At 38.5% G+C, this 13,509-nt stretch overlaps 1 protein-coding gene across 1 annotated transcript; it reads right to left on the reverse strand.

Annotated features, from left to right (window-relative positions):
• Nucleotides 1-2,418: 2,418 nt before the first annotated feature.
• On the reverse strand, nt 2,419-12,080 carry LOC140237939 (uncharacterized). The gene is made up of 11 exons (XM_072317869.1): nt 11,923-12,080; nt 10,555-10,710; nt 9,214-9,401; nt 8,651-8,768; nt 7,890-8,060; nt 6,933-7,151; nt 6,144-6,287; nt 5,409-5,491; nt 4,319-4,514; nt 3,758-3,873; nt 2,419-2,721 (listed from the first exon to the last, which is right to left on the reverse strand). The coding sequence occupies exons 1-10, from the start codon at nt 11,953-11,955 to the stop codon at nt 3,760-3,762; spliced, it is 1,422 nt and encodes a 473-aa protein (XP_072173970.1). The 5' UTR covers nt 11,956-12,080; the 3' UTR covers nt 2,419-2,721; nt 3,758-3,759.
• Nucleotides 12,081-13,509: the final 1,429 nt, after the last annotated feature.

The raw sequence follows: 13,509 nt of genomic DNA on the forward strand, positions 1-13,509 counted from the left end.
ACTAACTTTAGAGAGAAACCTAATGCGAATTAGAGATTTGCTATTGTAATATCTGTAATGGAATAGCTATAATCATGCAATCGCAACGAGACTCAATGAGTATAGCATGAATTATCAGAAGTAACCATTCACTGTTGGAATGAAATGTCAATAATCAATGACTATGTGCCAATTACAAGTTGCAGAAATTATGCTAATGAATGTCGATACAGAATGTATAACGATGCAATGACGCAACAAAGCATAACGAATAAGAGTGAACACATCTGAATTATAAGACTGTGTATGCTATATTAATGTCAAATATTCATTCATGTATTCATTGACAATACAATGTACTCATTATCCCTTGTACATAATGTTTACATCTTTCAGGGTTTGGGTTCAGTTGATGATCAGAACCTGCGAATAATAAAGAACACCCGTAACCAACATTGCGAGTCCCGGCTCCATTTGTTGTCGTTACATATATATATATATATATATATATATATATATATATATATATACATACATATTATATACAGGGCTCAACATTAGGTGTCGCCCGGGGAAAAAAAAAAATTGACGTCGGGCCATTAAATTTCCTAAAGGGCCACATCCTTTGTTGGCCCAATCAGACACTTAAAGTTCAAATTGGATAGTTATGTTTCCTCTTATTTCTGGCCACCAAAATCTCAAATTTAAAGATGTAAGTGACTCTAATGGGCCACCAGAGAAAATAGTGTTGAGCCATTATATATATATTATATATATATATATATATATATATATATATATATATATATATTAATTTATTCATTTAGTTTTTTATTTATTCTATCAAAGGTATTCCGTCCATTTTTGCACTTTTAAAAATCAATTTTAAAGACTTCTTTTTCAAATTCCTCCTGAGAAGCACACAACATGCAAATCCTAATTTCAATTTAGTCAATTGACATTGTACATTGTAATCCGTTTTTCGTCAACCAGTTTTAAAGACAGCGCATTCAAAATCGTCAATTGTCATTGAAATTCGTTCCCGCCGCCCATCGACTGGAGAATGTAATGATCAATTTCGTCTTTGTTTGCATAATGTCATGGAACTTTTCAAACATATCAGATGGTATTGGTGGTACAATCATGCTCAGACGTACTTGGTACGATGCCTTGCACGAGAGGAGACTGAAGGATAAACGGTAGTTAGAGAACATTAAAAACGGTAAAGACAATCTTTAATCATGCACAATTTACAATCATTTGCAGTTCAAATCCGCCAAAGCATTTTTGTCAAATTTTTCTTCAAATTTATTTCACATCTTTTCTGTTGTGATTTCTTGGTTTCCTGCAACCGTTCACTTTTTCCACATTTAGGAGTAATATACACACACGTATGATCAGAACACACACACACACACAAACACACATACAAACACACTTTATCAGAGTAGGACCTACACACGGAGACAAAACTTGTTATATGTTCTGTCACACAAACGAAACAGTGATCCACGATTTCAAGGCACATATAACCATGATTAAAGACAATTTTACATAGTGTGGAGTTTAAGCCCGTTTCAATGTAAAAAAGAAAAAAAAAACATTTTTTGGCCCCCCCCCCCCAAAAAAAAAAAAAAAAAAAAAAATCATAAGGTGCCTGGAAATCGTGGATCATTGTTTCCGTTTCTGTGACAGTACATATAACCCATGTTTGTCACCGTATGTACTCTGATTAGAGAGTGTTTGTATGTGTTCATATGTGTGCGTGTGTGTGGTGTGTGTGTGTGTGTGTCTGTCTGTCTGTCTGTGTCTGTGTGTTTTTGTGTTGGGGTTGGGTACACGTGTGTGTATGTTACAATTGTGGAAAAGTGAACGGTTGCAGGAAAAAATTAAATAACCAAGAAATGACAACAGAAAAGATATGAGATGAATTTGAATGAAAATTTGACGAAATGATTGCTAATAGACGAAATTGCTTTTGCTTTTATGCGTGCAGCGAGTGTGACGGACGAATTTGATTTGTAAATGACGAGGACGTGTGACAAATGACTATATTGAAGAGACTTTTTTTTTCGAAAATGATCGACAAAAGACGATTTTGAAACTAGGATTGGCACATTCCAGATTTCTCGGGACGAAATTGAACTGCAAATCTATAGAATTTAATAAAAACAGTTTGAAAATGAACGAGAAAGCCTATATAATATTCAATGTATACACAATGTTACTTTACCATCCCCACAGCTTGATACACTGTACTCAGTATGTGTCTTCCAAAATTTTATGGAGTATAGAGTATAACATTGACAATAACAGCTTTAGCACTTATTGACAAAGGGACTGATACACCATTAGACAAGTTACTCTATACATAATAGTAATGCTAATGAAGTATTCATGCGCTGCTGTTTGACACATGTTTTCAGCAATACCACAGTCATATTTACTCCTCTTTGTCAGTGAAAAAAAGCACATGTATAATATTTGGTAATACACCCAAATATCTCCCTCTATCTTGAATAGAGCACACAGACACAACATAAGCAATTTGGACATTTGACGATTTCCTTTGCGTTGTGTTTATCACTTGACATTAAAGAGTATGGAACAATAACAAAATTGGTTTCCCATCTTTCTAACTGAAAGAGTTTCCTATACATGTATATCTCGCTAAATGAAGAAAGTTTCCGATGAAGTTATTGTCTCCGTGTTGTCCAGGCTGAAGTTCAAGCATGGATGTTTCTGCAAGCGGAAGAGAGTTAATGCCATTCGAAGTGATCATATGAAAGTGACGCGCACCCACAAAACAAATAAATGTGCAAACACTTAACTTTGTCGGAGAGGGAGGAGAAGCCAAAAAAAAAAAAGCAAAAAGACGAAAACAAAAGATGAAGAAGAGGAGAATAGAAAATGAAGATACTGTGCTCAGGTACCCTTTCAAACAATGATAAACCGTAGAAGCAGGTAGACGTGATAGAATGATCACAATTATGAATATATCACCGAATTTTCCAAAATGTTGAGACATAGCTCTTCTATTTTTGATGGATGTGAGCAGAAGATAATATGTGCTAATGAAACTCCGTCGGCCAGTACATATGCTACACTTAGTAGAACGATTATAATATTATGTGATGGAAATCACGCTACTTTTGGATAGGTTCTGCCCCGTTATTGTGCATACGAGCATGAGTGTACAATTTAAGTGTCATACAGGAAAACCTACTCACTAACACAGTGTGTTCCAGGTAACATTGAAATACGCCATGGCGCATTGTATATACACACTGACCAAAGTACTTGGCAGGGAGGGGGTTAATACTTGTGCCAGTATAGGATGCCATTAGACGGACGTTCATAACTTTTACCTATAGCAGATGACAAGAGACAGAGAAAATCACCGAAAATTGTCAGGTGCAATGTGACCCTGTTTCAGCGGGCGGTCGGTTCTAAAAACTGTGATCATTCCTGTAAGTACTACTGTGGTAATCAATAGCCAGTCATCATAATGTGTTATGGTGATGGTTGCCATTGTAGTTGTGCTCATTTAGCCAATTCCTTTAATTGATGTATTTCCTGTTCCAACTCAAAAGACAAATGGTGCTTCATTGTTTAGTATGTGCACTGCTTTGATCAGTTTTTATTCGTAAACTTACTGCAAATGGGATAGATCTGTCTATGCTGTGAATTATTGTTATTACAAGCCTTAAAAAATGACCAGGTCGACGTGTAATCTCCTGAGCAGATAGCGGCGTTACAAGTCGAGTCGTCTGAGTACCTTTAGTCTTGCCCACGAACGAGAGATTGTCTACGAGCCTGCTTGCGAAGACTGATAAGTTCCTTGTCGCGTGCGCTCACACCGGAAGGGGATTCTTCTACCCGTTTTGTTGCTGACTGTGAAGAACAATCAATAACGCGTAAATATTGGGGTCGTCTTAGCCGATAATAGTCATAACTTATACATGTACAGTAAGTTGTACTATCAAAGATGATCAAGAAAAAAAAAATCGAACATAAGTGAGGTTCAGCCAATCAGAATGGAGCATTCAGAAACTTAAAAATGTTTAATCTTCTGACTTGTGATTGATCTCAACTTTATATGCAACAGGGCTCTGGTTGTGTGAACTCGACGCAGTCAGTGCAGCCATCAGATGCAATGATGAGTGATTTTTTTTTTCTTAATTTTTAATCGAAACTGTAACCATCTTTTTTCGGATATTAAAAGTACATTGTACTTGTTGTAGATTTCAAGCAATCTTCTGCTTGTTGCACGAAATTTCAGATAAGAACAGAAGAGGGTCTTTTGTTTGGGACTTCTAACTCCTGATCCATTGCTCACCGGGTCAGCTTTTTCTTGGTTGATCTTCTTTCCGTTGAATTTTTGCAGAAGCATCTGCTCTTGCACGAGACGAACAGCATCGCGCATGCGCTCTTTAGCAGGATTCACCCGAGGGTCTCGTGACTCCTTCTCGGCCTCTCTGATTCGCCTCTTACGTTCCTCTGCGCATGCGTCGTCCACCGCCTTTATTTTGATACTGTGTGCGAAAGTGAAAGGCGACAATCCAAAGTAAACGGTTTAGTCTTTCGTCAAAGTGATATATCATGCGCAATCCGCGTACAAAACGACATTCCCAAAAATACTCCAGCAGAATTCAGTTTTACATCGAATACTCTTCCGTCAAGTCTTTGTATAATAAACACTCTTGACTATTTTCACCCATCTTCAAATTCTTCAAAGTGCTTGTATTGAGATTGACTTGATACACATAATATCAAATACAATTGTATCAATGAAAATCCTACACGCCGTGGAGTATTATCGATGCAGACTTTGAATGAGCCATGACATTCGATGAAATTTTGAGACCTATCGATACACGAGCTGTTCATCTGGAAAGTTGTAATTTCCTCACTCTTGCTGGTCAGTTTTGATCGATGTTCTTTCTCCTTTCACAGAACTTGTTCCACATTACAGATACTTCGTCAAGATTTCATAACAATTTGTTTAAGCTACTTAAAGTGCAAGTTAATAAAGAGAGTAAAAGCAGCCGAGCAGAATGTTGAAAGTGTCAGTATTGTCTGCCGTAAAAAGGCTGTGCCAGGGACTAATAGACTTGAGCATGACATGTTTTCACGTAACGCAAGCAAAAGATTTGGCGATCTTGTCATCATCAAACAACATTACTTTCCCATTGAATCGAACGCACACACACACAGACACACACACACACAATCAAAATCATGTCGAAAATGTAGCAAAACAACTGCAAGTCTGCAACCTCCTTCCCCTAAAAGTCGATAGTGGTAGACTATCTTATGGAAAGGATACATTTTATTTGATTTCATGTCAAAAAGGGAAACGTGACGAATGTTTGTATAAGGATGCTATTGTTAGGTGATGCGTTACCACGTTACCACGGTACACTTACGCATGAAGCATTTCATCCAAAGCATCAAGCATCAGAAGTTTTGTTCTCTCACGCGAAGTCTCCTCTTCCTCATCCTCGGCCAGCTGGGTTTAGAAAGAAACGGCAAAAGCCAAAGAATGGTCAGAAAGTTTCAGGGAGAGAAATTGAGTTTTAAGCACATGATCTTAAAACATGGTGTCGCAGCCCTGCTAAGCATGATGTGTTTGAGCTGCAAAGCAATGACAAAATCTTGCAAGTACCGGAAGGTCACAAGCAAGAAATGCTGTATTTTCTTTTTTTTTACGACACAATGCAACCAGCCTAATATCCTACTTTTGGTTAGATTATCTTATTGTTTATGTATGTTTGTGCAAGACTTTCATTATACTGGTGATGACGTTTCGACGATGGTCGCTGTCTGATGAATGTGATTTTCTAATATGCATGCCCTCATTATAACTGCTTCGCTAATTATTATTACCAGTGATTTAAAACCACCTTCCTGCCAAAACAGAATATAGTGTGTGGAGTCGGGGCAAAATGTGTATAAATGTATCTTACAACAAGCCAAATTACTAGATTTTACAGTAACAGAAAGAAATGTCACTGCAATATTACGTTTTTAGATTTCATGGTAAATCACTCCAAAGAAGATTATTGAGCCGTTTTATAAGAAGGTTAAACGTATTTGTTTGTGGGTCGGTGGGGGGGGGGGTGGAGGGAGTATATAGGGAGGGGTAGAGATAGGTAGGCAACCTTCACGAGGGCGAACGTCCGCAGGAGCTCTTCGTGCACCGAATCCTTCGCCTCCAGGCTTCGCTGATGGACAGGGTCGACAACTTCGCCGCCTTCCGACAAACTCTTCATCAAGTTCAGACGGCGACGTCGCTCTGTTTCCTCCTTAAGAGAGCACGTGATTATGAGTGATTACAAGGACGAATTAGACAAGATCTCTAAAGCCGTAAATGTATGCATATTATATAACACAAGGCTTTTGTCCTTTAAATTCTTCATGTCTTGTGTATAAGCTACAGAAAAGAAGAATTAAGTACAACCTAACATGTTCATTTTGTTTCTCCACTTCAATTATAAATTCGTTGTGGGAGAAGGTATGGATAGATATGTTATTTCTTTAGTCCACTTTTAGAATTGTGCTCTTTATCATGCTGACATTATACACACGTATTTTCAACTCAACAACTCCGCAGACATTTGGCCTAAAAACAAAACAAATAAACAAAAACCTTTGATATGATTGTACCTATAGTTCGCAGCGCTTTATCGTATTTATGGATCAATGCTCATGTGAAGTCAAGATGGGGATGGGTCATATAAATTCCCTCTTCTGGTTGTGATTCATCCTTAATATTTTTGCCTATTGGGTATGGCTATTATCAAGCAGAACGCCAAATTGCGCCGGTCACCATCATCATTAACCCAGATACACGAACATTGAAGATAAAAAAAGTGCTTTGTGTTATATTTATCGATTAATTTCTACGACTTTTTAAGATTTACAATGGAATTCTGCTGGACTTTCCTTACTAAGATATGGAGTTTCATGCGATGCGTTGTCCGTTTGAACGACAGTACGAAGTCATCTCGGAGATCCTGATATAGGTCATCTACTGCATGGTCTACCTCGTCATGAACTTCTTCAAGATCATGGAAGGCCCCTTCGAGTTCCTGCCGCACGTTACACCAGACTTTGGCCGTGTTGGACATCGCTTTTACTTCGGACAAGAGATGCTTGTCGGCTGAAGACTAAAATGATGGATTTGAAGTGGCAGAACACGTTTATTTTTTTTTTTTTTTATAATGTATACGCATTATAAGTTTTCACTAAGGATGTGTAATAGTGTGTAAACCCTGACTCATGAACTATAGCCATTAGACAAAGTCGCAACGAGAATGTTTCTTGTTGACATTAAATTGAAGATAAAGAACTAAGAAATAATTTGAGCACGGTATCTTTCTCTCGTAATGTGAGCGAAAGTGGGGGGGGGGGGGGATGGAACCGTGCTACTGCTTCTGATGTCGACAGTTGGGGGAGTCTCTTATGGGAGTGGAGGGGGATAAGGAAACCTGGAAAATGAATCCTTAGATTCAAAATGTTCATTAGGGTTGTTTGTCTTTACATGTCATGTATTATATCTCCCTTCTTTCTGCATCCAATTTTTCATTTAGTTTTTGTGGCCAAATGTATGGGTGTGGGTGTGCGGTGTGTGGGTGGGGGTGGGGGAGGGGGGTGGGGGGGGGGGGTACAGCCTTCTCAGCCTCCCAGCTCATTTTGACTCCATGGTCTATAATGTACAGAGTGGAAGTATTGATTTACATGCAGTCGTACGATTAGCGCTTTAATTCTTCTCATTGATTAGTCAATATAACTTTCGTGTTGCACATAACGATTGCAAACCCATTTCTTCCAAGGTCCCTGGTCTGTAATAGAAAAAAGTGAGAACAGAGTGAGAAATGATGCGAGTTTCTCATCAAAGACCACACCTTGTCGTCGTCTGTCAGTTCTTCCATCCGCCGCATTCGTCGTTGTCGCTCCTCCTCCTCTTCACCCTGAAGTTCTTTGAGATGTTTCTTATGTAGCATTTCTTCCATTACCATGTTCTTACTCTCCTCCACTTTCTGTATATTTTTCTTTTCTGTTTTCTTCTCCTCTTTCTACTCACAGAAGAAGAAAAAGAAAAAACACGAAAATTTAGTGTACTATATAGGTGAAAGCATACTTTGTGCTCCTTGCGACACCATTTTAGCATTGGCCCTTGAAGTCAAATGAATTTTCCTTTATCATAATGATATCTGTCTGCTTCCACTGAACAACAAAAAAAAAGAAGAAAAAATTATAAAGATAAAGTTCCACTTTAGAAAGCATGTTTTCCTTCTTTTTTTTTGTGGTTTATGTGTGTCAACATCCTTACAAAAGAGGATAATTACCAACTCTATTACAATCATTATCGTCACTGGTATACCTTTTGTACATGTCGACAATCATCATCACCGATTCAGATCTTGTCAATGCTGAAAGCACGCACGTTTGTTACTGGTTTGGTACGGATTAAACAAATTAAAAAATATGCCCGCTTTCCCGCTCTCTTCAGATTCTCTCTTTCATACACAATGTCATACGCACACAAAGTCTCAGGTAACCATGTTGACTTCATTAACACTTTTTACTCCATTTCATGTAAATCGTTGCTTAGCAGAGGGAATAATTTACATCGCACATGATGCTTCTATACCAGGATTTATACCTTGGATTTATGAACCAGGGATTTCAATTCCTTGTTGACTGGTGATAGGACGGAGCGGGCGCGCTCCTGATCACGTGACTCCGTTTGAATCCGCCTCAGTTGCTCGATATCTACAGCTCTTTGAGAGAAAATTAAGGGAGATATAAATCCTTGCTTTGCCTGATTTTTGATCAACACGATAAACGTAGTTAGTTAGCTATGACACAACAAACTCCGGGTGTTCTCATGACGGTGACTATACGCGTAGTTCCACTTTGCATACATGTCACTATTAATGTTTGCTCTTTGGATAATATCTTCTGTTTCATCTATTATCTTTAGATTTGGAGTTTGTAAAGAATTCCAAAGGACACTAAGCCTCCTTTGCCTACCAATTACACATACGGGGCAGTCGACTGGAATTTTCGTATATGGGCGGCAGTAACATAATGTGGCAGATGACAAAATATCTTTGAACTGGACTTTGTTTTACTTCAGGTTAAACATTCAGATAATTACAAATTAAAGCATTCTCTTCGAGGACCGCCACTATAACGCGAGAGAATTTCCTATTCAACACTCACTCGTCCACAGCTTGGATTGTTAGTCGCCTGGTTGTATGTTCGAAATTTACTGGCGGGCTGCAGGATGGCTCGAGATCAATGGCATCGTCACCTTCATTCGGTGATGAAGCATTCCCACCAACGTCCCAATGATGACCGTGGTAGAAACGTTTTTCATTAGTCTGAACTGATCGGCGACGGGTAGGCAACTTATACGAAATGAATGAGTCAATAAAAGATGTTAGCTAGTCATATCATCCAAAGTTCTAAAAGTCCCCTGAAATCTCATAGGCCTACCGGTCCTGTGAAATCACATATCTTGATGACTTCTGCTTATTGGAATATGTTTTCTCATCACCATGATAAAGTTATGCATCAAATATTTTATCATATAACATTTTCTCTCTTTTCTTCCTTCTATATCTCTAAATTCCAACCCTAATTTTTCCCTTTCATAAAGATTCGTGAAGAACAGTTTACATAAAGCCAGCTCACAAACTCACAAATTCTCTATACCTGGATGTTTGTCAATCCGAATATCTGTGGTATCATTCCAAAGGTTCGAAATTGCGAAGGTTCATCAATCAGGAAACGAAATGAGGTTCGCTTTTCGAGGGTTCGTTAATCCGAAAAAAAAAAAGAGAGTTAGTTTATTCCAAAGATTCGTTTATGCGAAAATGAAAACAATGTGCGTATAGTAACGAACAGTCGAATTATACGAACCTTATTTGGTTTTCGGATGAACGTACCTTCGGAATAACGTATAATGTGAACCGTGGTTAACACTGATACAATTTTGATGTTCATGATTTCAGCCGACTTTACTTTATACATGTCATTACGAAAATTAGAAAGTTTACATCTTTTAGGACAAAGGTCTGTGGAAGAGGACGAAATGCTATGCATTCTATGATATAACCAAATCAAATTCTATGTTCTTAGATGTATTTCGATTAAACAGGTCGAGATTTCAAGATTTTGTAGACATATTCACATCCACAAAAGTCAACATCACAAGAATTGGATGTTAGGGGACCTATAAAAAGGTTGAAGATGACGATAATATGTTTATATAGGCCTACACCAGACTTGTTCTAATAAAAAAAAAAGTGTTCTACGGAGTTGTCATTGATAGAGTGTATAGTATATTAAAACTTTACTGCTCATAAAGACTTATCGTTCAACAGGTCTACTCTACAGCTATTCGTGTATCGATCAATGCCATTTCAGGGTCCACACAAAGTTTATCTGAAAAATGGCATGACCCCAATGGGCTTACATCAACAAGATCAACATACGATGCACTGTCACCATCGGAGCATCTGTTACAAGGCCACATTTAAAGTTGCCTGGCATCTATACCTCGTACATGCCCGGTTTCCGTGGCAAGCGGTGTTTGAGGTGTCGCTTCAGCACTTTCTCGCGGACTTCGTCTGCCTGGCTAATCATGAACACTCGGTCGTGTTTGTCCTCGTCGTACTGGAAGTCACTTGTGGTCGAAGTTTTATTTGACAGGTTCTTTTTTGTAAGAGGGTAATACACAAAGCAAGTCTATATTATGTATTCATGAAAAATGTCAAAGTTCAAAGTTCAAACCTATTTTTATTTCAATCAAATAAACAGAGAAAATTACATTCAATGTATAAGCAAAACGTGATTATTGTAATAATTGCGAAAACGTAAACTAACAAAATACATGCGATAATGAGTAACAAAATGATGAAAACATAATTGTATTTTATTTTAGATATATACATATGCATAATACAAATTAAATAAGGATGGGAATAGAAATGGAGGTTCCCACTAAAAAGCAAATTTTGTACGATTTGGGACCCTCAGAAAATATATAAGAGAACGAATAATGAATTAATGAAACTACAAACTGATACTAGTATATAAAACAAAATAAAAGGAACCAATGTCAATGTCTTATAAATCTAGGAGAAAGTTCTATCAATGTAACTGCTGATTGTTATAGCGGGTAAGATGATATTAGCCACAATGTGGAATTCGACTTTAAAGGGATCGTATACTAGTTTTGGTTGAGACCCAATTTCAGGTTTCTAACATTTTTTGGTGAGATAATGAGAAACACCTCATGAAATATGAAAGAGCAAGTAATTCCATGAGGAATTCAACGTTTATTTGATGAAAATTGTTTTTGAAATGGCCGAGATATCCAAAACAGAGCTTCTAATAAGTGTGGAACCCACACTTTTTCACGATTGCTTACTTTGTTTTACTTTGTTTTTGGATGTTTCAGTCATGCCAAACCAGATTTTCATCAAATAAACTTTGAATTCCTCTTAAAATGGTATGCTCTGTACTATTTCATAAGTGTTTTCTTGGTACCTCGCAAAACGTTAAAAGCCCAATTCTCATCTCTACCAATACTGTATACTATCCCTTTAAAACATTGTATGGAAGCATTTTTTTTTTCTCTCTCTCTCTCTCGTGTTTAACGTTTCTGAAACACACTGAATCACGAAGATCAAATAGGGCCTTTGGGACTTACACGGCCTACTATACGCAGAGCAGTTATATATATAGCTCTCTTGTAGATACAGAGTGTATAGAGAAATTTGGAATTACAAGATCATATTCGGGCACAGCTGCTTCAAAGGTTGAAAGAGAGAACGAAGTAAGTGAAACGCATGTATGCAGGAAGATTGCATAGAAATTAATGAAACCACATCCCTATTAGGGCCTATCAAAATTCTTTCTTGCCTTGTTACTCGGGTCATCATGTGCTGCCGCCATCTTGAGATCTTGCAGGGACAGATAAGTTCCGTTTATTGCCAGGGCTTGGTGCAGTTCATGCTGTCTAACAATGAATTCCAAAGAGTAGCTTCTATACTCTTTGATGAATTCTGCAAAGATAGATATTCCCAGCTCTATCATCAATACTACATGATTGTTTACCTGTTGTTAGTTCTATTGTTCCGTCACCTTTTGACAGTTTGTCGCGCACATGACATCACAATGAGAGCGCGCTTAATACACGGTGCATGTTGACTTGTGCTCATTGATAAGACCCTCAACATCACTGATATGTAGCGAAACTACAGTACATGTACATAGGAGAGAGACTCTTATAAAGCGCTCATTCTACTTAAAAGGATACTCATGGCGCTGTGGAACAGAATATTACGTTGCAACAGAGTATCACAGACATGGGCGTAAATCCCGGGGGGGATGGGGGGGATATATCCCCCCCTGAAATGGAGGAGGGGGGGGGGATGGCCTGTACAATCATCCCCCCCTGAATTTTGAAAAAAAAAATGGAGGAAGCAGAAATGTGATTGTATCAATTTTGGCATATTGCATGACGTTTGTACGCCGGCCTTCAGACAGGTAACAGAGCTGAACAGTATTCTATCTTGTAGGAAATCGAATGCATAATTTTCTCAAGCGCTCGCTCGCTTCGCTCGCTCGCGGACATGGACATACACTGTAAGGTATGGCTCAGACGTTGACAACGTCAAATAGTGTAGGCCTACATGTAAACATGCTAAGACGAGAGTAACTTGGGACCATCTGCAAAATATGTACGAAAACAAACAAACAATCAATAACAAAACTATATTGCCATAATTGAACCCCTCCATTTCCTGAATCATTCATGAGGAACGACAGTGACTGATAATTCAGTCAAGATACATCTATGGGTATACACAGGGAAGATCAGGGGCGTCGAAAATATCTCGGGGGGGGGGGGGGGCAAAGGCATTTGCCCCGCCCCTACGAAAGTGTTTAGGCAGGCAAATCATTTATCCCCCAAGCAATATCCGAGATGAGGACAAATTTCGAACTTTCTTAATGGAATTATTGTCCAAATACCGCCAGAACTATGCACCAAATCGTTGAATTCCAATCATAAACATGCAAAAGTTCCGCTATACTGGATCCCTTTCGATAAGTACACTGTTGAGATTGACGTATATTTCCCTAATTTGTCAAAGAGTGTGCAGCATATCTTTCACTTAACAAAAGCTCCCTCATATGCAGAGGCGTCGATGGGGGGGGGGATGGTTCCCCCATAAAAGTGGGACAAACCAAATCGCAAAAATATAGCTAAAAACGGCAGTTTTTTGGGTGTAAAATGTCAAAATTTTAAAGCTCGCTCGCTCCGCTCGCTCGCATTTAAGCGCTAAGCCATTCCCCTGATGTTGCTACCAGTGATTGACAGCAGTTGCGCCCGGTGCGCCCCCCCCCCCCTAATCTCCAAAGCAAAAAATATAGCTACAAATGGCAGTTTGGGGGACTGTAAGATGTCAAAATTTTTCAAGCTCGCTCGCTTCGCACACTCGCATT

Source organism: Diadema setosum, chromosome 14 (assembly GCF_964275005.1).
Source record: "Diadema setosum chromosome 14, eeDiaSeto1, whole genome shotgun sequence".
Lineage (NCBI taxonomy): Eukaryota > Metazoa > Echinodermata > Echinoidea > Diadematoida > Diadematidae > Diadema > Diadema setosum.

Coding starts and splice junctions, on each gene's coding strand:
- LOC140237939 (XM_072317869.1), bottom strand. CDS start 11,955: ATGGCGGCAGCACATGATGACCCGAGTAACAAG. Junction 9,402..10,554: donor GGAAACCGGGCATGTACGAG/GTATAGATGCCA, acceptor ATTTCGTATAAG/TTGCCTACCCGTCGCCGATC. Junction 8,061..8,650: donor CCCTGGTTCATAAATCCAAG/GTATAAATCCTG, acceptor TTCTGTGAGTAG/AAAGAGGAGAAGAAAACAGA.